The following is a 26,854-nucleotide window of genomic DNA, read 5'->3' on the forward strand; positions in this document are numbered from 1 at the left end:
GCCTAAAAGGCAAATAATCTCCTCTAACAGATCCCAGTTCTACATGATAACATCCTGGCTGGAGACTAACCCAGAGCAAGACAAGGTGGTCATGCCTAACTTCTTGGCCTTCTGCTCATAGTTCTTGATTTGAAGGTCATTTGGCTGAAATTCCAGTGCAGTTATCATTCTGTGCTACTGTTCTCGCAGATAGATCAATATTATAAAGATAAGATTTCAAAATATGAAGGCTAAGTTCAAACTTTGAACCAATTTATTTTCAAAAAGCAGGTCTAATTACAAGGAACTACAAAGGAAGCAGCTCTTTAATCTGAGCAATTATCCAAACTGTTTGAAATAAGTGAAATAAAATCAAGTGAAGGCAATACTTCTCCAGATACTTTGCCACAGCAGAAAGCTATGTTCACAGTGCACGTAGATCGAAAACAGGACACATGTACATCTTTAAGCTGTGTGTCTATAGTCATAATTTTCAGAACTTTAAGTAAACTTTAAGATAACAAATTTAAACAGATGAAAATAAATCCGTTTGATACAGAAACACCGTCGTACCATTGCTTTACTGAGAGCAGGTAAATCTGTAACAGGAATCATAAATGATTATAAATGCACAGAAGACTAAACATAGGAAATGAAAAAGCTGCTGATATTTGAGTGTAATTTACAAACTATTGTTCCAGTATAAAATTCGTCATGTAGCAAACACCAACAGCAATGAAGCTCTACTTAAAAAAGCTTGTAACTGAAAACCTTCCTAACATATGTCCTCAAATCTACAAAGAACAAAACTTAGTTCTCACTGAACCTTTTCCTAATTTGTCCATTACACAAGGTTCGTTTTTTCCAAATTACTTGTTAATTCTAAGTGAACATTCGAGCTGTTCAAAGCTGTCAGTCTGTAAAGCTGCAGTGCCAGAAGGAGATGGGAGTCTTTGGAAATAGTTCAAGTTCAATACCACATTGTGTTTGATGAGTCTTTTAAGAAGTTTTTATCTTGCAATTATATTGAAGGAGAAAGTGATGGTCAGATGTTAATTGTAATCTGCAACATTGAGCATTTACAGGTCAGCAATTTGGGCAAAAGCCAAGTGGTTTTTTTGGCAAATTTGTGTGTACCCCCAACTTTCAGCAGACCTGAAATTTCCAGGATAACCAATCACGCATATAATCTGACCAAGTGCTCACTGAATACAGTACTCAGTTTTTTTCTCCTCATGTGGTTCTTCAAAGATCATTTGAAAATCAGAGATGTGGGGTCATAAAGGCTAAAGAGTTTCTGTGAGATTCCAGATTTTAAATTTAAATTCAATCCACTCACACCTTTGAAGGGCCTTAGTAGTGACTTCCTTCTTAAAGGCAAAGGCAAAGTCACCACAGTCTCAGAGGATTATAGAGAGAGACAACTGGTGGTGATGCCCTTTCTATCTGTCTGAACATTGTTGGATGCTATTTAATTAGCAGAAAAAAACATAGATTTTATCCAAATATCTCCCTTGAAAATTTCTTTCCCTTTCTCTGGCTTAATAGTCTATGCTATTATACTGATAAACAGAAATAAGTAAAAAATGATTTTCATTACACACAGGATCTAAATAAAAGAGGAAAATCATGGTTCAAAAGGGACATCCTATTTTATGGAAAAAAGAATCAGTAATGTTTCCATTAAAAATGCATGTGCAAGTTCAACCGCTGTTGATTGATTAAAGACAAGGAAGAACATCATTTGAAGACACCCTGGAATGTGGGACAGACATGAGTCTTCATTTTCTTCACAGCTTTTTTGATTTCCTTGCTCTTTTTGTCCCACCTGTGAATAACTGTCAGGAGGTTCTGTTTGTTCACCTTCCGACCCATAATGAGGAAGTTACTGTTGAGATTGTCTAGCTGGTGGCAAGGGCAGTCTGCCCCATTCTTAATGTACAAGGTCAGCTTCTTCAGGTCCTTTTTCTTGAGTGGTCCCAGTTTCAGAGGCTTTTTCTTTTTCTGTGGTATGATTTTCCGATCTCCATTCTCCTTCTTCACTTCTTTGATCTTCATTTTGAGAGCTTGAATAAAACAGCACAGTTATTAATTAAAGGCATCAAGAACTGAGACCTTTTATGAATAATGGACAACAATTTTCCTCATCTCTCTCCCTCCCATAGCCCAAGACTGTACAAGAGATTGTTCTGGGCTACGTTTTATGGATTAACTCCTGACAACATACACATTGAACAACTTCAATCCTGCAAATGTGGATGTGATTTCGCCAGAAGAAACCCTAAAGTATTAAATCAGCTTTCTTTCTCACACATTCTCTATGCCATGCTCTCTAACTCTGCCTCATACATCTTGGAGAAGGAAACCATGTCAATTTTATCAGATATCATTTTCCATCCCTTTTCGTCTGGACAGACTGAATACACAATTGATTTTAGTTTGAAAGTAAAATATAACACAGCTCACTATGGTTGAACTTGTTTGGGATTCAAGTGAATTGAAACTGAAGTTTGTCCATGGGTTCCTAAGCTACAAGAATAGATGTCAGACCTCAGGTGTCCAAAGAAACTGGTAAATAGAAGCAAATGTCTGGAAATACTCAGCATATCAAACATCATTTGTGGAGGCAGATACACTTGATGCTTCGGGTTGAAGTCTCCTCAACAAATGCTCCCTGGCATGTTGAATATTTTCACTATTTCCTTGCTTTTATTTCACCTCTCTAACATCTTGGAGTATTTTTGCTTCTGACAGTTTGGTTCTGTTACATTCCGAGATGGAGAAGAAGATAAAAAGCCAAAGCCATGAGATTATGTCTTGTGAATCTGAGCTGGTGCATGACTCTGCCATGTATTCCTTGTCATTTGTTTTGTGGAACATGAATTATCATTTGTATTTTCTTTCAAAGGCATTCAGAACTTCGTTTTCCAATGTGTCATACTTTTCATGTGCCACTTTAATATCACCAGATACCAGTTTTATTAAAATAAAAAGCTGACTACCTTTGTCAAACAGCAACTGGCAAACAGAAACCTTTCAATTCCACAACATGAGGAGGTTCCAGATTGCTTGACAACCAAAGTCCAATAAAATGTTGGAGTCAATTCGACGAGTATAAGTTTCAGCCATTATCAAGGATTGAATTAGTGTTCTCTTGTTGGTGCTGCTGGTTGAGAAGATCATATGAGCCATGACCCCAGTTGACTTCTCAGTCAGTGAAAAGACACATCTTTGCTGGAAGACACCAAATCATCATCAGGAGGACATAGTGCAACAATTCATCACAGTGAACTGGCATTTTAAAAATTACTTTTGCAGATATTATTTCCTCAGTGAAATGCCCAGCAGTTGATAGATCCATAGGGAATGAATAATGACTTGGAGCACCACTGAGCCCAAAACACTGGGGAGGTTAATTAACATTGGCGAAATAGTCATTCACTTAAAAGACTTCAGAATTCTTCTAATTTCACTGAAGTTTATGTCATTGCCAGGACTCTGAATTTACAGCTACATCTTTTCTCAAAATATGGAATAAAAATGGATCCAAAAAATTCCCTTTCCCTAAGAATATTGATCAAAAATATAACAATCAATATTTATAGGTATTGAACTTTTTCATAATGTTGATTGATATGACTCTAAATTCCAGCAGCTGATAGGTTACGTTTGAATTTTCAAAATGCACTTTCAAGGACTTTTTTATTTACATTTCTTTCATGCACTGATCAACTGAAAAAATATCATTTGGTGTGAAATGCTTATGAAGTTAATACAAATGAAGGCTGTCCAGACCAAGAAATGATACTTTTCTCATGTTCTAAGTATTGAAGGCAAGGTTGGCATTTCATTTCCCATCCCTTGCTGTTCTGTGGGTTTCTTAAACTTCTTATAAAAATAGACACAATACAGTCGTGTGGTTGGTCTTGTGCTTGGTTAGCTCCCCAATTCCTGAAATTGTGACCCATTCCCTCCTTCACATTTATTTGTATGGTTGCAAAAAGTCATTTCAAAATGTGTCATTCATGCATTTAGTTGTCTGCGGGTTCAGTTTTGACACAATTTCTTCCAAAACTGCTCCTGTCTTACTGGAAAGTCAATCATCCATGAACAGCTGTATTAGCTCAGTACCAAAATTTCAAATGTTATCTTTATATTTTCTCAATATCATTTATGAAAGCAAAAGAAAATTTTCATGCAAGCAGTGAAGCAATTGCATTCATGGATTACTTATCATTGATCATGCTCTCTTCATTTCAAAATAAGCCAATACATTGATGCTTTGGATTTCTCATTCGGCCATCTTCATTATTAAAAAAAAAGCTGCCGTATTCTTTGCACAAATAGACACAGAGAACTTCTTTGCATGAATTCCTCAGAGCCACATTCGGGTCCAGTTACCTTCAACGGCTTCATTAATGAACTTAGATAACCTTACACCGAGAAAATTCACAGAAGTAATAAGAATGTCACACAAGTGCCTGACAAAAGCATTTCCCATAAGTTAATGGCCTGGAATGTTGAAACAAACACAGGACAACACTGGAAAAATGCAAACTCTATATTTTGCTTTCATTGCAGTCAACTTTCGCCTTCTGAAAGGCAGGTAGGTAAGAGCAACAAATACTGGCTTTGCCACTAACACCTATGTCTCAAGAATGAGTAAAAAGACATGCTGAGTTCAAGCTGAATACCTTAGATCAAGATGGAGTCTGCAGCCAACCACCCTTATTTGTCATATTTTCGATATTTGTTCCATTTATTCTGAACTCAGTTGATGCCACAATCTAAGAACATAGGAACGGGAGTAGGTCATTCAGGCCCTTGAGCATGTGTTGCTATTGAATGAGATCATGGCTGATCTGTGGCCTACCTCGATAAACCCGCCTTGAGCCATATCCCTTTTTAGCTTTGCTGAACAAAAATGTATCTACCTCATATTTAAAATTATCAACTGATCCAGCATCCATTGCTATCTGTGGAAGAGAATTCCAAATGTCTATCATCCTTTATGTGCCAAAGTACTTCCCAACATCTCTCCTCATCAGTCTGCTCCTAATTCTCAGTTTATACCTACTAGTTTCAGAATCCCCAACCAGTTAAAATAGTTTATCTTTATCACGCCTGTGTTTTGTATTGGATCTTGTTGCAAGTTGGCTGTGATCTCCAGAAGTGTCAAATTTCTCTTGGAATATTGGCTACTATTCAGGTTTTAATGTACAAACGTTTTGCTTGACTCTTTAACAGTCGGAAAGGCTGACGTGTAGAAATATTAACATGTTGTCAGAATTGTCTATGTTTGCCATGATTGGATGATTTCACAACTGTTTTATTGGCTGACATTTTTGGATATGTTAAGTTTGTGGATTCTCCCTCATAGTTTGCCTGAAGGCTTTTCAACTGCAAATAAGTGAACCCCTTGGGGATTCGTTGTATGACTTGCACTCATAATTCAGCCATTGTTGGCTAATACATTCAATCTTGTGATGCAATGCCTTTCTTTGCCAGTTGTAAAGCAAAAAGACTCATTCCCCAAATGAATGATGTTTGATTGTCAGACAATAGACAATAGGTACTGGAGTAGGCCATTCGGCCCTTCGAACCAGCACCACCATTCATTATGATCATGGCTGATCATCCACAATCAGTATCCTGTTCCTGCCTTATCCCCATAACCCTTGATTCCACTATCTTTAAGAGCTCTGTCTATCTCTTTCTTGAAAGCATCCAGAGAGTTGGCCTCCACTGCCTTCTGGGGCAGAGTATTCCATATATCCACCACTCTCTGGGTGAAGAAGTTTTTCCTCAACTCTGTTCTAAATGGCCTACCCCTTATTTTTAAACAGTGTCCTCTGGTCCTGGACTCACCCATCAACAGCATTGTCCCCCATTTTCAATGTTTTTATATTTGCTATTGAGAAATGTACAAGGAAAATGATTTTAAAATGTGATTTTTAATATCCCTGTGCTTTTTGCCCTGGTGATGGAGCTCCAATTCCTGGCAGCCTCCAGGTACATCATATAGGGTTGGCAACCATAATTACAAGGTAGATGCCTAATGTGCCATGGTTTTGACCGTACTGAAAGTGAAGACTGAAGGCAGACATGGAGTTGGCGGAAGTGTTGTAAAGAGTCTCTGTGCCTTCCTGACATACAGAGCAATTGTCCAGCATTATGCAGTTCTGATTTTCAATAGCATGTGTGCTTATTGATGTAAAATGATGGGAATCAACCTGATCCTTCCCATAACAGAATTACTTATGTATTGGAGAGTAGAATGCACTTTAAATCCAGGTTAAAACAAAGCAAAGGTCATCATCAGACAGGGCTAACAAATAACAAATTAAATTTGGTTTCCATCAGTGAAGTATGGTGATAAAATATCAACAAAGATTGCCAATGCTCAGCGTTTTTGGAATTAGGACGACCTGTGGGTATCATGTGATAAGTTGCTGAAATATTTTCAGTTTGTAACAACAATATGTATGTTTTTCATGCCTTATATTGTAAAACACTTCACAGGACAGTTATTAAACAAGATTTCACACTGAGCCAAATGAGGAGATATTAGGACAAATGGCCAAAAGCTTGGTCGAACAGTTATCTTTGAACAAGCGTCTGAGAATATGAGAGAGAAGTGGAGTGGCAAAGAGATTTTGGGAGGAGGTGTCATAGCTTCCGTCAGAGATTGCCAAGGGCATCATTACCAATGGTGGGATGAATCATCAACAGAACCTCTACTTTTTTAGCCAGGCACCCTACTCTCCAGCTCAAAGGGCTTTCTTAGTAATGCAATCCATTGAAGTATACCAAGATCACAATGGGTCGATAATTGCTGTAGTTTTCCTGAAATGAAAATGTGTAAACTAAGGTGCTGTCTGTATATTTCTGTGATTGTGGAACAGTTGCCAAATGTTCCGTCAAAAGAACAGGAAGTTTGGTTTGTATCCTGACACTATTTCTCCATCAACTAGCACCATCTCAAAACAATGAAAGCTTTGTTGATCTGCTTTCCTTTCTATGAGATGGGATTGTGTGCTAACTGGCCCCATTTGCCCATGAACCAATAGCCATTGCACCAAAAGTAATTTATGGTTATGATCTGCTCTTCCAGATGTTTTAAGGTGCCAGAAAAATGAGAGTTAGCTCTTTCTTAATTGGCACTGTTGTTTTGGTTCATTTTGGTCTACTCTCTCCTCACCGACCCACTACAGTTGCTGTGCAGACATTATATTCCAGTGGCTATCAATTATCAGAGCAGACTAATTAAATGGTGCCATTACCACAGCATATTTTGCAAAAATATGCTCCCACTGGGGAAACTTGCTCACTGGGAGTTCAAAACTGGATTAATTTTAATGTATAGAAAATCACAGAGTGGGTTTCTTGTGGATGCTTTTGCAGTTATAGACATTATGCTTGGAGAACCACGGCTCCCCTATTAAAGCATAATTTTCTAAAACCAGCCTTTCAGCCTTCAACCTTATAATGAATTAATGTCTCTTACACTCAATAATTCCTTCTAGGAACTGAGATATTAATTTCCCAGTATTGTTGTCATTTCAGGTAGTACAATCATACCAGTGAAGATATTTTTGAGCCTTAACCCTGAAAGTAGAGGTTACTAGTTTGACCTTCAGTTGAAGTACATGTCAACTTTGGGGGATCCTGCAACTAAAGGATTTGGAGAAGGTGGAAGAGAAATATTACTCGATTTGTACCAGGGATACAGACTTCAAGTGACCTGGCAAAGCCAAAGACTAGGAATATTTACCTTCAAGCAGAGAAGATTAAGGAGGGATTAACAGGCATTTTCAAAATCATGGAAGTGTTAGGGACCTGCTAAAGATGATGCCTTTGATGCCGCACTGGCAAAAATGTTGATGATCAAAGAAACTAGATATAAATTTATTGGCAGAAAAGCGAGAGGAGAAATGAGGTGACATACATTTCCTGAGCAACTTGTGTTAAATGGGAATGCACCAGATGCAAGGACAAAGAAGGAAAGGATGACCCAAAATCAATTGGCATCTGACAGTAGATATCTCTTTGCTGGTTAGCAGATGCTGGACTAACAGCAGAGAATGGTGTATTTTGTCCACCTCATACATCTGTAGACACTGGAGATACTATCTCTGAGAAGTTCGCCGTTATATTTATGGTGTGGCATCTGCCCTGCCCAATATATCGATGCTAGATTTCATTGTTGAAGGAGCCTTGACTTTCACAGCATAATCACTGTTGTCATCGACACAGGCAACATTAAGTGACAGTCAGGCAATGTGAATCTCTTGCTCTAACTTGGAACATTATGTGTTCAAATTCTCCCCCAGACACTTAAGGATAGAGTCCATGCTGAGACTTAGTGCAGTCCTGAAAGCAAGCAGCACTGTTGGATATGACTTTTTTTTCAAAAATTATAAAATTAGCGGGTTATTCAATTAAATAGTTTCTGCAGGCTTTGCAAAGCAGCTGTCATTTTATCTACTTAACAACAGCAATGAATACTCATTCACAGCCCTGCTCTGGGTGTGAATCATTTTGGTCCAATTACTGTCAAGAAAGGTACTTTATCAATCCTGTGTATATTTGACTAATTGTACATTGTAACTGCAAGCTATTTAGGCTAAAATTGCTTTTTAACAAGTGACTAGCTCCTGGATCCACCACTTCTGTCGACAATCACTTTGTCGGTACTTGTGCATCCCATTTAATAGACTTCATGCAGAAAAATAAAAAGGGAATTATTTGTAATTACTGTGAATGCTCATTTACGTTAAACACTTGCTCTTCTGTCTACTTTTGTGGATTTTGCATGCAATTTAATTGTGAAGCAGTTAGTACTTGTGGTGTCTTTGGAGACAACTGACTTGGAAGAGTTAGTGAGCACAGAACTCCAAGGACTGAATTAATCTCAAAAGAGCTGTAATCATTGAGCAGATTATGCTTCGGCTTCATTGTGGCCTCGATGGTGCCTTGCAAAATAGATTCCTTTCAGCTAACAAGGCACCACCAGGCATTTGCTATTGAAAGACAAAAAAGTTTTCAAATTGACAGAGTGGAGAATTAAAACAAAGTACAGACTGCTGAGAAAAAAACTGATCATATTTCTGTTTAGTTCTTAGGACACAGGCTGTAATCACCTCTCATGCTGTGGATTCATTTGAAAATGTCTTATGGGTGCTTTTTGTTTATGTACTTGGGATGAGCATGAGTGCACACAGAAAATCACTATGCTTCCTGGAGTATTCCAGTGTTCCACTATCCCATGTTTGCCCACAGAAATTCAACAAATCAAGAAATGCACATGTTGATTGAGCATATATTTCAAAATATGTCTTTGATCTGTAAGTAATGGTGCGTATTTCGAACACTGCGCCAAGTAAATTCTTGTTAGAATCAATTGCTTCATACTAACCATGTAAAATTGTTAGGTGATCAACACTTTAGAGAAATGGCAAGACAGGACAGTCAAATAGCTGCCTGCCAGAATGTGAGTCGCTCATTCTGCAGTGCCTTGGTTTCACCTCCTCATCATGTACCTTTGATCCCAAACACTTCACCACTCTGTGATCACGACCGTGGCCTCTTGGTCTCTGCTGTTATTTCGCTCCCCATCCTGACTCAAAAGCAAGCTCCATCCTTGGGAAATATATTGATGTTCATTATAGTTTCTGTACTATGGGCAATTTTTTTCTCACCACTCAGGTCAACAATGGATCACCCTAACCCTTGTGGTTCACCCACAAGTTCATTGAGTTTGTAAACTCAAGTGTCTTCAAGGACAATTTTAGCTTCAGTACCTAACTTTGGAAATTATGCAGCATATTATTGAGATAGAACACATCTGGAGTCCTGGATGTCTCCTTAGCTAGGAAGGATAATATGGCATTAGAAATAGTTTAGAAAAGATACACTCACCCCATTAGTGGGATGGGGTTATCTTCTGAGGAAAGATTGGATCGGTTGAGCCTGTATTCTTTGGAATTCATAAGAATGGGAGATGATGTTATTAAAGCATATGAGATCCTGAGGGGAGTTATAGGGTGGTAGCCAAGAGAATGTGCCCCCATGTGAAAGAGCCTGGGAACACATTACAATTGAAGAGATAATAAAATGTGAGGCTGGATGAACACAGCAGCATCTCAGGAGCACAAAAGCTGACGTTTCGGGCCTAGACCCTTCATCAGAGAGGGGGATGGGGTGAGGGTTCTGGAATAAATAGGGAGAGAGGGGGAGGCGGACCGAAGATGGAAAGAAAAGAAGATAGGTGGAGAGGAGAGTATAGGTGGGGACGTAGGGAGGGGATAGGTCAGTCCAGGGAAGATGGACAGGTCAAGGAGGTGGGATGAAGACAGTAGGTAGGAGATGGAGGTGCGGCTTGGGTGGGAGGAAGGGATGGGTGAGAGGAAGAACAGGTTAGGGAGGCAGAGACAGGCTGGACTGGTTTTGGGATGCAGTGGGTGGAGGGGAAGAGCTGGGCTGGTTGTGTGGTGCAGTGGGGGGATGGGACGAGCTGGGCTGGTTTTGGGATGCGGTGGGGGAAGGGGAGATTTTGAAGCTGGTGAAGTCCACATTGATACCATTGAGCTGCAGGGTTCCCAAGCGGAATATGAGTTGCTGTTCCTGCAACCTTCGGGTGGCATCATTGTGGCACTGCAGGAGGCCCATGGTGGACATGTCATCTAAAGAATGGGAGGGGGAGTGGAAATGGTTTGCGACTGGGAGGTGCAGTTGTTTATTGCGAACTGAGCGGAGGTGTTCTGCAAAGCGGTCCCCAAGCCTCCGCTTGGTTTCCCCAATGTAGAGGTAGCCACACCAGGTACAATGGATACAGTATACCACATTGGCAGATGTGCAGGTGAACCTCTGCTTAATATGGAAAGTCATCTTGGGGCCTGGGATAGAGGTGAGGGAGGAGGTGTGGGGACAAGTGTAGCATTTCCTGCGGTTGCAGGGGAAGGTGCTGGGTGTGGTGGGGTTGAAGGGCCGTGTGGAGCGAACAGGGGAGTCACGGAGAGAGTGGTCTCTCCGGAAAGCAGACAAGGGTGGGGTGGAAAAATGTCTTGGGTGGTGGGGTCAGATTGTAGATGGCGGAAGTGTTGGAGGATGATGCGTTGTATCCAGAGGTTGGTGGGGTGGTGTGTGAGAACAAGGGGGATCCTCTTTGGGCGGTTGTGGCGGGGGCGGGGTGTGAGGGATGTGTTGCGGGAAATGCGGGAGACGCGGTCAAGGGCGTTCTCGACCGCTGTGGGGAGAAAGTTGCGGTCCTTGAAGAACTTGGACATCTGGGATGTGCGGGAGTGGAATGCCTCATCCTGGGAGCAGATGCGGCAGAGGCGGAGGAATTGGGAATAGGGGATGGAATTTTTGCAGGACGGTGGGTGGGAGGAGATGTATTCTAGGTAGCTGTGGGAGTCAGTGGGCTTGAAATGGACATCAGTTACATGCTGGTTGCCTGAGATGGAGACTGAGAGGTCCAGGAAGGTGAGGGATGTGTTGCAGATGGCCCAGGTGAACTGAAGGTTGGGGTGGAAGGTGTTGGTGAAGTGGATGAACTGTTCGAGCTCCTCTGGGGAGCAAGAGGCGGTGCCGATACAGTCATCAATGTAACAGAGGAAGAGGTGGGGTTTGGGGCCTGTGTAGGTGCGGAAGAGGGACTGTTCCACGTAACCTACAAAGAGGCAGGCATAGCTGGGGCCCACGCGGGCGTCCATGGCCACCCACTTTGTCTGTAGGAAGTGGGAGGAATCGAAAGACAAGTTGTTGAGGGTGAGGACGAGTTCGGCTAGGCGGATGAGGGCGTCGGTGGAGGGGGACAGGTCGGGCCTGCGGGACAGGAAGAAGCGGAGGACCTTGAGGCCATCTGCATGTTGAATACAGGTGTATAGGGACTGGACGTCATGGTGAAAATGAGGTGTTGGGGGCCAGGGAATTGGAAGTTCTGGAGGAGGTGGAGGGCGTGGGTGGTGTCACGGACGTAGGTAGGGAGTTCCTGGACCAAGGGGAGAAAATGGAGTCCAGATAGGTGGAGATGAGTTCGGTGGGGCAGGAACAGGCTGAGACAATGGGTCGACCAGGGCAGGCAGGTTTGTGGATTTTGGGAAGGAGATAGAAACGGGCCGTGCGGGGTTGGGGAACAATGAGGTTGGAGGCTGTGGGTGGGAGGTCCCCTGAGGTGATGAGGTCATGAATGGTGTTGGAGATGATGGTTTGGTTCTCGGTGGTGGGGCAAGATCAAGGGGGCGGTAGGAGGAGGTGTCGGAGAGTTGGCGTTTGGCCTCGGAGATGTAGAGGTCAGTGCGCCATACTACCACTGAGCCACCCTTGTCTGCGGGTTTGATGGTGAGGTTGGGGTTGGAGCGGAGGGAGCGTGGGCTGCCCGTTCTGTGGGGGAGAGGTTGGAGTGGGTGAGAGGGGTGGAGAGGTTGAGGCGGTTAATGTCTTGATGGCAGTTGGAGATGAAGAGGTCGAGGGAGGGTAGGAGGCCTGGGGGTGGTGTCCAGGAGGAGGACTTGTGTTGGAAGCAGGCGAAGAGGTCAGTGGAGGGAGGGTTAGGTTTCTGGTTGAAGAAGTAAGCATGGAGGCGAAGGCGACGGAAAAACTGCTCTATGTCCAACCGTGACTGGTATTCGTTGATGTGTGGTTGTAGGGGGACAAAGGTGAGCCCCTTGCTTAGGACTGACCATTCGTCCTCAGTCAGTGGGAGGTCTGGGGGGATGGTGAAGAACTTCCGCCATCTATAATCTGACCCCACCACCCAAGACATTTTTCCACCCCACCCTAGTCTGCTTTCCGGAGAGACCACTCTCTCCGTGACTCCCTTGATCGCTCCACACTGCCCTCCAACCCCACCACACCCGGCACCTTCCCCTGCAACCGCAGGAAATGCTACACTTGTCCCCACATCTCCTCCCTCACCCCTATCCCAGGCCCCAAGATGACTTTCCATATTAAGCAGAGGTTCACCTGCACATCTGCCAATGTGGTATACTGTATCCATTGTACCCGGTGTGGCTTCCTCTACATTGGGGAAACCAAGCGGAGGCTTGGGGACCGCTTTGCAGAACACCTCCGCTCAGTTCGCAATAAACAACTGCACCTCCCAGTCGCAAACCATTTCCACTCCCCCTCCCATTCTTTAGATGACATGTCCATCATGGGCCTCCTGCAGTGCCACAATGATGCCACCCGAAGGTTGCAGGAGCAACTCATATTCCGCTTGGGAACCCTGCAGCCCAATGGTATCAATGTGGACTTCACCAGCTTCAATATCTCCCCTTCCCCCACCGCATCCCAAAACCAGCTCAGTTCGTCCTATCCCCCCACTGCACCACACAACCAGCCCAGCTCTTCCCCTCCACCCACTGCATCCCAAAACCAGTCCAGCCTGTCTTTGCCTCCCTAACCTGTTCTCCCTCTAACCCATCCCTTCCTCCCACCCCCAAGCCGCACCTCCATCTCCTACCTACTGTCCTCATCCCACCTCCTTGACCTGTCCGTCTTCCCTGGACTGACCTATCCCCTCTCTACCTCCCCACCTATACTCTCTCCACCTATCTTCTTTTCTCTCCATCTTTGGCCCGCCTCCCCCCTCTCCCTATTTATTCCAGAACCCTCACCCCATCCCCCTCTCTGATGAAGGGTCTAGGCCCGAAACGTCAGCTTTTGTGCTCCTGAGATGCTGCTGGGCCTGCTGTGTTCATCCAGCCTCACATTTTATTATCTTGGATTGTCCAGCATCTGCAGTTCCCATTATCACTGATACAATTGAAGAGGTTTCCAGTTAAGATGGAGATGAAGAGATCTTTCTTCAATTGGAGGGTACTTCGTCTGAAAAATTGACTTCCACAGATCGCAGTGGAGACATGGCTAATGAATATATTTTAGCCTGAGGTAGATAGATTTTTGACTGACAGGGGGGTCAAAGGCTTAGGGGGTAGCCAGGAAAGTGGAGCTCAGAGCACAATCAGATCAACCTTACCAAATGGCAGAGCAGGCTCAAGTGGCCGAATGGCTACTCCTAGTCCTAATTTATATGTACATAAATAAACACAAGTTTTGATGTTTGATTGATTACAAATTACGAATACATTTTGACTATAATTCAAGAGTATGTTCAGTCAAACCATGTGTGATGCAAAACTGCAAGAGTGCAAAGGCAATCAGATCACACTTTCACCAACTAATGGCATGTTAGAAACCTTGATTCATTTTCAAAGATGTACATTTTTTGATCTTGAAGCATTTTCTTAATAGTTGTTCCAGATATATGTTTTAAGTGGGAAGTGACGGCCTAGTGATGGCCTGGTTAATCCAGAGATCCAGATAATGTTCTGGAGATCTGAGTTCGAATTCTGCCACAGCAGATGGTGGAATTTGAATTCCATAAGTATCTGTAATTAAGAATCCAATGATGACCATTAATCAATTGTCAGGAAAAAGCCCATCTGATTCACTAAGGTACTTTCGAGAAGGAAACAATCATCCTTACCTGATCTGGTCTATATGTGACTCCAGACCCACAGCAATGTGGTTGACTCTTAACTGCCCTCTGGGAAATTAGGGATAGGCAATAAATGCAGCCAAACTAGTGATGCCCTCATCCCGTGAATTAAAAAAAAGTAAGACTTCTGAAAGTTGACTTGCAACTTCATCTAATGTGAACTTTGCTGCATTTCAAATTCATTCTGAACCTTCAGTTGGATAACTTTTCCATGTATTCTGTTGTATTGGTGGAAGGAGCAGACATTTATGATGTTTTTCAGTTGTGGAAGGCAAGTGTGATAAATACAGTATTGGAAAAATACAGCTGACTGGGAATGTATCTCAACACCAGTAAATATTCAACTTGATACTAAACGTGGGTTTCAAGCTCAAGGAGTCAGTTGAACTCCAACAATCACAATGGGATGTCAAAAATATGCACGTCAATGCTTTGGTCTCAAATTACTCATAAACTATACTTCTTCCAATTCTCTGAACTGTACATACTCTGACAAGTTTTGTGGACTTTATACTGACATTGCTGATATTTAACAAATATATAAAGGAAAGATCATCAAGCTCTATCCCACTTCTGTCACCTCTGCATCACACTGTGATATTCACGTGTATAGGTCTGGATATCAGAGTTCAACTCTTCGCATCAACAGATCAGTTAATTTGCAAAAGGATACCACAATTCTGAAACCAAGGGCTTCAACTGATCTGCAAAGAAATAGTCCACATCAGCAACAACTTGCATTTGGCTCATGCTTTTAATGAAATGGAGTGCCCCTAGGGCACAGACATCATTTGATAAAAACTGACAGCATGCCAATGAATAGTTGACCAAATGCTTGATCAAAACAAACAGGATTTATGGAGGTGGAGAAGGGTAGGAATTAGAGGCCATTACATTTTGTATCCAAACTGTAACCTCAATAACTGTTTTAATGCCCACTTGATATCACCTCTGCTCGTGCGAACATGTAGATTTTGTGGAAACATTTGCAAAGCAAAAAGCAAACACTTCTAGACCCTCTGTCTGCAACCACTTATATTTCTTGTCCTTTGACTTCTTTACTTTATAATAAAACACAGCTGTGCACCTCATTGCAAATTGTCCAAGTTACTTGAAAGGTATCAGCTGTGGGGGAAGCGTTTGTGTTTAAATCATGACTTCGATAAATGCGTGGAAAAACAAACAGAAAGGAATTATTAGCAGGGCATCTTCATGAAAAATAGTTGGCAAAACTTTTTTTTTATGAGCAACATACTTGCTATACTTTTAAGACTTGTCAGGTGAACTTGTGCTACTAACCACAAATTATAACTCTCTCACAACCACAAAGATAAAGTATTTTGCTGTGTAGTTTGAATTCCATGTTTGTCTGATATAAATTAGCTGCAATCTCTTATGTCCCTGTATTGCTTTTTGGAATCCAGAAATAATTACTGATTGTAAACAGTACCATTTTCTGTTCCTTGCTATTTTTGAATGAACTAAATAACCTCTGGTTTTAATCTTTTCCACAAAATCTACATGTTCGCACGAGCAGAGGTGATATCAAGTGTGCATTAAAACAGTTATTGAGGTTACAGTTTGGATACAAAATGTAATGGCCTCTAATTCCTACCCTTCTCCACCTCTTTCTTCCTTCATTTAGACCCTCCATAAATCCTGTTTGTTTTGATCAAGCATTTGGTCAACTGGTTGTGCTCTTTCAGGGCAACTTGGATGCTCAAGCTTTGAGTAAAATAATAGCATTATTATAATTTTGACTTTTTAGAATTTTAGCAATACATCAAGCCATGTTTTAAGGATTGAAGTGTTTAGCATTGTGGATTTTCCTCAAGTGCATTAATCAAACCACAGAGAATGGGGAGCAAATTTCTGTCATATACACGAATCTGACTCTGAAGCAAATCTAAAGCAGCCTACCACAGAAGTCTTGTGGGGAGAAACGTCATAGTTTCTCAATCACATTGGCATGCAAGCACTAGTTCTACACCAAGTGCTGCATTGCAGATCATTTTTTTTATCAGAATGAATTGGCTTACATGTTAATTTAAGGAGTACAAGCTTTTGCTGCTCATTCCCGTAATTATTTTCCATCCCCAACTTCCTTCCCGTCAAGCACATCCTCTTGAATCCTGCAAGAACTTGCTCTTGTGATCTTACTATGATGGGGTACCAGAGATAGCAAATGTTGACGAGTTGTTGTTAGGGCCAAACAAAATTTATTCCATCATCAGACAATTTCCAGCAGACACCCCTGCGTAGCAGTCTGGAGATGGAAAGAACCCTGTCTGATATTTTGTCTTTCTAATCCAAAAGTACATTCATGGTCCCGGAGGTATGGATCAAATAAAGATGGTGCATTAAAGTTGAATTCTTCGTGGTGTATTTCTTGATAGCTACACTAACCAAAACTCTTTTTCCATGCTTTGGCATGCAGGAAAAGAGATGTGGGAGTGCTTTTAGGTTAGTGACTGAGTTATAAGCTGGACCTGCTGACAAAAATTTTATCCCCAAGTTCTGGGATTGCTATTGGAAATTTTATCTGTTTTAAACTACTGAAGAGTTCACATAAAACTGATGCTTGGCAGTGACAAATTCCAAACCTTTGGACCCAAAAACCGCAGTAAAATTGTATTTCAGAAATCTTTTTATTCTGAGCTATCAGTATACAATAAAATGGTTAACAAGAAGCTGGAGTGCAAAAATGCCTTTTCTAATCTGTTCAGTGAAATAGAATTTCTTGTAGTGCAATGATTTAACTAATAGGATAGAACAAATTGAGCTCATTGCAAACTGGACCAGTGTGAAAACAAAATAGAACTTCCCTCCTTCCTACTTTGTGACATGATGCCAGATGGAAATACTTGGAAGTATTAATGGGAACACAAATATCAGACTTAATTTCTGTGGCAGTGCGTCAGCTGGCAAGCTTAAGAGCTACACAACATTCACAGCACAGAAACAGGCCTTTTGCTACATGACATTTTTTTTTAGTGTTGCACAGGAGACTTGTCCCAATATTAATTCATCGCAGCCTATCAGCAAATCCTTTTATTTCTTTCTCCCCATGAACTTATCTGGCATCCTTTATTTTAGCCTCTCCACAATTATGAATTTCATATTCTCACCATTTCAAGTAAAGATGTTAAATTCAAACTTGTACATCTCTGAAAGCACAATATCCGGATGACTGTTGATTGTTTTCCTATTATGGTCTGAAACGTCATCTGAATCAATAGTATGTTGATCAACAGAATCAACAGAACCCATTTGTTCCTCAACATAATTGTGCTTGGATATACCAAAGGACATTTCTTACAAATCTTGATGATTATATATTTTATTTCCTCTTCTATCTGAAAGTGAACTCAGTTGTAGTCAAGACAGGAGACTAATCCTCTCTCAGATCAATGATCTGAAAATTTTGATGTTTCGTAAATGTATTTTAGATATTCAGCTTGCTCACAAATTTACCTCATTAACTTGGACTGCTGTTAGAGCTGCTTGGATACTGACCATTTGAAAAGTACTGTAGGCCTTATATAGGTGGGTGGCCCAGGAAGTTTTGCCAGAATTATTTATTGAGTAGGATTTTACTACATGGAACACACACACAATTTATTTCAATTTTTATGTGAATAGCAGAACATTATTACAGTGCTACACACATTTAGTAACCTGGAACACTGCTTTGCACTTTTTGTGCTTGATATTTAGACTTTTTTTGCCTCCAAATACTTCCTTGGGCAGTAATGTGCTAGGTAAATTAAGAATAGCCAAAGAAGATGTTCTACAACTTTAGCTAAGAGGGAAATATCTCATCATAACCAAGAAGGTCATGCCAGATCCACACCAGAGAGGTTCAGTGTTGTGTTGTGCTAAGAGAGTGCTGTATTAAGTCTTGTCTCCAATAACCATAATTTCAAAACAATCCCTGACCCATATGATGGTAGATAAACATGATAGCACTATTTGAACAGGAATAGGAAGAATTCTTCTGTTGTCCTGTCTAATTTGCTTCAACCAAATAAGTAGAATCAGAAACTGGTCATTCATCTCACCTAACTTTTCTGCAATCTTGGCGTGAGAATATTGATTATTGCATTGACCTGTGCTGTAGCAATGACTTAACATCTAACAGTGCTTTTGGATTTCCCAATGATGTGGAAGTTACCAGATAAATGCAAGCTTTTATTTTCATCCATTGTCTTCAAACTCTTTTATTTTATTAAACCCTCTCTTTACTAAACATGATTTGCTTTCAATAATACAACAAGGTTTTTTTCTTACAAGTCTTGATTATAATCTATGTCATATTTATGTAAATGAATGAATTTAAAACAAATGTTCTAGCTGGGACATGATCTCTTAAAAACGTACCTTCTTCAAATATATTATTTTCATCAACACCTACTCTGATTTCATCAAAGGTTGAAAGTAGTTTTCTAAATTTCAATTACAAAGAAGTAAAAGTGGAGATTGCATATCAAGCAGCAAATGGAAATACAATCATGGGTGTTTCATAAACTTTTAACAATAATAGAATGCTGCAATTTGTCAGTCACCACCCTCAAATTATAGTTTCATAGAATCATTACAGCGAAGAAACGGGCCATTTAGCTTGACAAGTATGCACAGAACCCCCAAACAGCATCCCGCTCAGACTCAACCCTGTCCCCATAACGCTATACTTACTATGGCCATTCCACCTAACCCGCGTAAGGAAAGCATCACAAATATATGTAGACATGGGGAAAATGTACAAAACCCTCACAGACAGCCATGGAATTGAACCTAAGTCTGTGGTGCTGCAAGGCAGTAGCACACCATGCCATTTCAGTAGATAGCGCTTGAGGGTATGCAAAGAGGGGTCTTTTCAGCGGTGCACTGTGGTGGTAGCCAGATAGGCAACTATTTCAGAAATCTTTGTCTGTTGTCCTCTTGAATGAAGAACTGAGACTGAGACAACTGCTCACATTAACAAACTTAGATTTCTCTTCCACTGCTGCAAATTGATTAGTCTCCACTAGTCTGATTTCTTGGCAATGCCAGGAATAATGTGTTTCATAGCCATACAAGTCTATCTCACTATATTTATTTGGAGGCAAATACAATACCCTGATCCTGCCCCAACATTTCATCCTTTTGAGGTACATCTGCAACCCACTCTTCTCACAAATTTCTGACTGTCTGGAGCAGAGGGCTGAGATCATAAAATAGCCTCCTCCCAGATCCCATCCTGAGCTGTGAAGGTCTGCACAAAAGCAATTCAGAAGTAGCTAGTCTCTCAAATTTGCTTTCTCTCCAAAAAATGTCAATTCCCCATTCTGTGTCTCTAAACACTGATGCTAAAATTAGGATCACATTGATGTGGCAGATTAAGGAGAGGAGCTGAGACCCTAAATATTCCAACAGCACCATCATCATTTCACCTTATCTCTGAGTTATAGGAATTATAACTAATGAACAAGTAAGTAACTTAGTGAAAACCGTCTTACTGCAGCATGTGAAAGTCATAGTTAAGGCATGATTTAATTTTAAAAACTTAGACCAAATGGCATAATTATGCAATTTCTGGAGCCTGTTGTGATAATATCCAATGAGTCATGACATACTTATTATGCAACCATAAGTTATAATTGCAAAAGTGTGCAATAGGTGTGATGCAATGTTTGGTCAATGTGACTTTGACTTTGTGACCATGTCAAATTCTCAAACAGAAAACAAATAGCAAGATAGTTCTTCAATTCTTAAGAACCGGATTGCTGTACATCCACAGGGGGCATTCTTTGTGTCAAATTGCATCATTGAATGATTCCCTTCGAGAAATGGGGTGATTTCAACAAAGTGATAGATGATTTGAGGTTAGTGTCTTGTAAACAGTTTCAAATTACATTTTGTTTTTCCACCTGCATCATGCACCGTAAAAGTATTTCTTGGTAAACTAAGGACGAGATAGAAAACAGATTTTAAGGCAAAGAGGGGATATGAGATAGGATTGGCAGAAAAGGTTAAGGATAAACCAAAGATTTTCTGCAAATACATTAAGAGCAAGAGGGTAACAAGAGAGACGGTAGGTCCTTTTAAAGATCAAGGTGGTTGTCATCATGTTAAACCCCAGGAGATGGGAGAGATACTAAATGAATATTTTGTGTCAGTTTTTACTGTGGAGAAAGAAATGGAGTCTACAGAATGCAGAGAAATAAACTTTTTGATGTTTTAAAAACATTTCATATTACGGAAGAGGAATTTGGGAGGTCTTAGAGAATATAAAGGTGCTTAAATCTCTGGGATCTGATCTAATGTATCCCAGAATGTTGTGGGTAGTGTGGGAGGAAATTACGAGACCCCTTGCGGAAATATGTGCATCATCTACAGGTGAGGTACCTTATGGCTGGAGGTTGGCTGATGTTGTACCTTTATTTAGGAAAGGTTACATGTAGAAACTGGGAAACTCTCGGCCTGTGAGTCTGACTTCAGTTGTGGGTAAATTATTGGAGTTGATTATAAAAGATTGGATTTTACGGACACTTAGACAGGCAAAAATTGATCAGGAATGGTCAGCATGATTTTGTGTGAAGAAAATCATGTCTCACAAATTTGATTGCGTTTTTTGAGGGAGTTACCAAAATGATTGCTGATGACAGAACAGTAGACATTGTTTATATGGATTTTAGTAAGCCTTTGACAAGGTTCCGCATAGTAATAATTAGTAAAGTTAGGTCACATAGGATTCAGGGTGAGCTTGCCAATTGGATACATAATTGGCTTAATGGCAGGAGACAAAGAGTAATGGTGGAGGGTTACTTTTTGGACTGGAACCTGTGACCAGCAGAGTTCCACAGGGATTGGTTCTGGGTCCTCTTTTGTTTATTGTTTATATAAATGATCTGCATGAGAATATAGAAGGCTTTTGGTTACTAAGTTTGCAGATGACACCAAAATTGACGGCATTGAATACAATGAAGAAGGTTTTCCTAAGATTACAAAGGGAGCTTGATTAAATAAATCAATTGGCTGAAAAGTGGCAGATGCAGTTCAATCTGGATAAATGCAAGGTATTGCATTTTGGTACAACAAACAAGGGTAGGGCTTCTGCAGTCAATGATAGGCCATGGGTAATGTTGTAGAACAGAGGGACCTAGGGGTACAGATACATAATTCTTTAAAGCTTGCATCACATATTGACAGGATGGTTAAAAAGGCATTTGGAATGCTTGCCATCATTGCTCAGTCCTTTGAATACAGGAGTTGGGACATTATGTTGAGAGTACAGGACATTGGTGAGGCCTCTTCAGGAATATTGTGTTCAGTTCTGGTTGTCTAGTTATAGGAAGGATACCATCAAGCTGGGAAGGTTTCAGAAGAAATTTACCAGGATGTTGCCAGGTATGGAAGGTTTGAGTTATAAAGAAGGGCTGATAGGCTGGGACTTTTTTTGCCGGAGTATCGAAGGTTGAGGTATCACCTGACGGAAGTTTACAAAATAATGAGAGGTATAGACAGAGTTGATAGTACCTGTCTTTTACCTAAGATGGGGAATTTCAAGACTAGGGGGCACATTTTTAAGTTGAAAGGACAGAGATGTCAAAAAAGACATAAGAGACAAATATTTTGCACAGAGAGTGTTTCACGTATGGAATGAATTTCCTGAGGAAGTGGTAGATGCAGGTACAATTACAACATTTAAAAGATATTTGGATAAGTACATGAATAGGAAAGGTTTGGAGGGATACAGTCCAGGATCAGGTGGATGGGACTAGTTTAGTTTAGGTTTATGTTTGGTATGAACTGGTTGGACCGAAGGGTCTGTTTCCGTGCTTATGACTCTATGACTCTTTTAGATAATGGAGAGCAAACACAATGCACAGGCTGCAAAATGTACAAATAAACACAGCTGTATAGTTAACAGTTCAAGTGCACCAGTTTCATTTCAAATTTTATTTCTGCTTCATGTCAGTCAGTCTAATCCCCCATTAATTCGTTTTCAGAAACAAACATCTCAGTTTGAGTCCCACCCTAGGGCTTGATTGTTTAACAGATTAATATCTGTATGTTGAATTAGGCAGCAAAATATTTGCAGGGATTTATGATGAAACTACAGGTTAGCAAAAACACCAGTTTCCACTTTTCCCTTTTGCAGCCTTGCCCTGTCCAGGAGCCAGATGCTGTACTGGAGAAGATTTGGCCTCAAATTTCGTTTTAAGAAGTCTACCAACCACCAAATAAGCAAATCATCCATTCAGCTAATTATCAACTTTGATCACCAGGGCAGTGTGACAAGAACAAAAGGTCAAGACGACGGTGCTCAAGAGAGGGGACTAAATCAAAGTGGGTTTACATAGAAGCCCTATAGAATGGAAACAGGCCATTCCACCCATTAGATTCATACTGACCCTCTAGAGAGCAACCCACCAAGACCCACTCCATAATCTATCCCCACATTTCCCAAAGCTAATCCACCTAGCCTGCTCATCCCTGTACACTACGGACAATTTAGCATGGCCAATCCACCTGGCCTGCATAATGTTGGGCTATCAAAGGATGCTGGAGCACCTGGATAAACCACACCCCCCCCCACCCCCCGCAGACAGGGGGAGAATGTGCAGACAGCACACAGACAGTTGCTTGAGGGTGTAATCAAACCTGGGTCCCTGGCACTGTGAAGTAGCAGTGCTAAACACTGAGCCACGGTGTGAGGAAATGGTACAACTCAGCCATCACAGTGCCCAAATAACTTAGCCCTCAATATTTCTGATCAAGCTGTTCAGACATGCTATGAAACATCTCTGGGCTTGAAACCTGGCCTTCTGGTCCAGAGGTAGGGGCATAAGCACTTGCACCACAACAGCCCACAAGACGTCAGCTATTAAATGCAAAGCACGTTGAGCATTACCTGCTCTTGATCAACTCCAGACTGTTTTTGTCTGATTCTTAAAGGGACCTACGTTTCTAGCACTGACGTTGATGGCCATGGAAGCTGCATTTGTAACCTAGCCAAACAGTCTGTGAATTCTTAAGAGGAGGAGCCTCTCAAAAGTTCTCACCCCCAGACAAATGGGAGGATTAGTGATAGGGAGAGCATTGAGCTGTAATACCAACTATCAATTTGAAATAAAAATAATGGCTGACTCACATGATCAAACAACATTGTGTTGACCCCACATAACATGGGAAAGCAAAAGGAAATCTATGCGGAGCTTGTGTATAGTCTCTATATCATTCGTGTCAGCTGTCAAAAAGAACACCTCAGATTATTCTCCATTAGCAATGTAAACCATACACATAGAAATAGCATAGTGGGATTAATCTGTATTATTACAGAATGTAAATGTATTAAATGCAAGCATTGGCTGCCATTTATTTGATTTGACTCTCCAACGCAGCTCTGGAAGCAAAAAAAAATGAAATGCAATATCAATTTTATTTTACTCATTGTCAATGTCATTAATGTCATGAAATATCATCACAGAGCCACATTGCTGCAGAAAGAAGGCAGCGTTATCTCGTCAAATATCAAATTAGTGCCTCAGTTCAGTCCATCCTGAATGTACCAGCAGTGATGCAGGACTTTAGTAACAGGGTAGAAGGAGGTTAAGCAGGATCTGTGTCAGTGATGACCCAGTGGTAGCATTCCACCTCAATTCAGAGTCAGAAGGTTGTAATTCATATGCTACTTGAAAGGCTTCAGCTCAAAGGATCTCTAGAACAGTGATGACGGAATTCTACATTGTTGACCACGTCATCTTTGCACTAAGACATAACTCCAGAGATCTTCTGTCTCATCTGTGTGTAAAAGATCCCATGACATGATTTCCAAGGTTAGGTGGACTTTTCCCCACTGTTCTGGTCAACATTTTTCATTCAACCATGCATAATTAAAACAGATTATTTTTAATATATGTAAGCATGCTGCTGTGCTTCATACATTATAACATTGACTGCACTTCAAAAGCGTTCAACTAACTATAAAGCAATTTGGGATGTCCTGAGGTCTTAAAAGTTTCTGTATTTTCTTTATAGCTGGCAACCCAGTCAAACTTTGAAGTAAAATAATAATAGTTAATCCCACTGAACGCTAACCTATTCAACTTCATAAGTAAATTTATGATCTTTGGGTGATGAAGTGTTAGTGTGTGTTTGATGTTTGAGCATGAATGAAGAGACAACTGAAATCATAACTTCCTCATTAAATTAAGTGGCAGGCAAGGAGATTTCCTGCAAACGAGTTCAGCCTTTATGGGCTAATACTCTTGCTGAGCAATTTCAAGGCTGAAGTTTCACTTACACTTGCTGAAAATGAATTGTGAATGAAGTGTAAGTTTTAGCTTGTCCCTGCTTTCAGGCAGGAGAGTCACAATAATGAATGCTTTCTCTTCTGAGAACAAAATTTAGGTGAGAAACTTGACATGTGGAAAATTGGAGCCAAGGAACCACATCCTAGCACCCTTTATGGAATGAATTGCCTGAGTCTGATGAATCTGAGTTTATGCCTATGTATCTGGAACATAAAAATATTGAATTTATAAATTGCTCCGGAAAGGAAAAATAAATTATTTTACAAATTACTAGGCTAGACCACTGCAGTAAAGCGTTTGTGTGACTTTCGCACTGTCAGTCAGTATTGAGAGTATTCCTGAATCAGCATGATGATGTTGGAACAGAATTTGTGATCTTAGTCATTTCTAGCTGACAACGTCAAGTGTTGCACAACCATGAAGTTGGATAGAGAACTGGAAGATTAACCTTTTTTTCAGTAAGTGAAGGTACCTGTCAGGTGTTATTTTGCAATAGAAATGCCATCAAATCTGCTCCTTGCATGGCCTAACTGGATATTGATGACTCAGTAGTTAAGTATGAGTCAGCTCCACTTCTGGAACTACACTCATTGAGGATTTCATCTCCAAACTGTGTTATGATCAGGATGGGGCAGGGGGAGGGCGCAAAAAACTGATTCCTTTCTTTGTCTCAGTCCCTACTGGTCACAAAAAATGTAGAATTAAAAATGAGGTGAAACTGACAATTATATCTGACACTGTGTATAGTTCAGGATCAGAATCAAGTCAGCCATGTCCCTTAAGTAATAAATAACTAACTAGTTTATTGCAAACAGAACTTCATGAAGCACAACATGTAAAGATTTTTAGCAACTGTGAAACTGCAATAAGATACAGTAATCCCTCCCATAAGATAACACATGCACATAACCTCACAGCCCTGGAAAATTACATAACATTCTACACAACATTAAATTCCTTCAACTGAGTAAAGTTACGTTCAGGAGATAAGAGATCAGTTTCCTCAACTGGTCTGCAGCTGGAATTACTTTGCTTTCCAGCTCTTGGCACCAGGGTTTTCTTGACAGGCTATAGTTGGTTGAATTCTCTTTTCCAGTAGAAGGTAGTGCTGATTCAAAATTCTCCTTTTGGAACCAATCTTTTTGGTGATGAAGCCTTCCAATGTGTCTTCAATTCACAAACTTGAGGAGGGTTTCAATGATTTGGAGAGAGAGGCAAAAACTGTTGCTCCTGAAGGAAGAGATAACAAGGTGTAGAGCTGGATGAACACAGCAGGCCAAGCAACATCAGAGGAGCATCTGATTTCTGAAGAAGGGTCCAAACTCAAAATGTCAGCTTTCCTGCTCCTTTAATGCTGTCTTCATCCAGCTCTACACCTTGTTATCTCAGATTCTCCAGCATCGGTAGTTCCTACTATCGCGGCTCCTGAAGGAAGTTGCCTCGGACTATCCGTGTTCCAATCCAACAGATTTATTCCATCCACAAATTGGGTCAGGTGACCCCTCTGGGAAAGCAGTGCGGACTTAAGTAGCCACAGTCATGAAGTTTATGTTCATGTACGTGCCACATTTTTCTCTGCTGCAATCAGAATCTTTCACTTTGTCAAGTATCATTTCCAAAAGATCCATGAGACACACCTGTGTCTGGTCAGTGATATTCTATATTGATAGTTCACATATCATAATTTGATAACAGCTACCATGTTGACCCTGAATGCTGGACCAACCCATTGGAAATACTCTTTATTAAGCAAGTTCCTGGTCACTATTGAAAAATCTTGAGTGAAGCTAGCAACCAACAGATGGCATTGCTCATGGCATAGTCACTGAACGAATAAAAAACATATTCCAATTGTATCTCAAAATAATGGTATTAAGTAGCAAGTTGAGGCAACTGACGGAACATCCCTTTCATTGGATATCTTTTAATTCATGGAATTGACAGTAAATTAATTTCTTGTTCAGAGAAGGTCACACTTATTTTAAATATCCTATGAAGTCAGAAGTTCGGTCATATTTTGACAGAATGATTTTCTTTCTGTTCAGTACTGCCTTTCATTCAGAATGAAATA

The 26,854-nt window shown here is 40.8% G+C and overlaps 1 protein-coding gene across 2 annotated transcripts in view; it reads right to left on the minus strand.

Moving 5' to 3' along the window:
* Positions 1-235: 235 nt before the first annotated feature.
* LOC125448134 (secreted frizzled-related protein 1-like) overlaps positions 236-26,854 on the minus strand; it is a 104,090-nt gene continuing 77,471 nt past the window's right edge. For both annotated transcript variants that reach the window (XM_048523194.2, XM_048523193.2), the window contains exon 3: positions 236-2,045. In XM_048523194.2, the coding sequence (XP_048379151.1) occupies positions 1,720-2,045 (326 nt within the window). In that variant the 3' untranslated portion in view covers positions 236-1,719. The remainder of the gene's footprint in view (positions 2,046-26,854) is intronic.

This window comes from Stegostoma tigrinum, chromosome 40, assembly GCF_030684315.1.
Source record: "Stegostoma tigrinum isolate sSteTig4 chromosome 40, sSteTig4.hap1, whole genome shotgun sequence".
Lineage (NCBI taxonomy): Eukaryota > Metazoa > Chordata > Chondrichthyes > Orectolobiformes > Stegostomatidae > Stegostoma > Stegostoma tigrinum.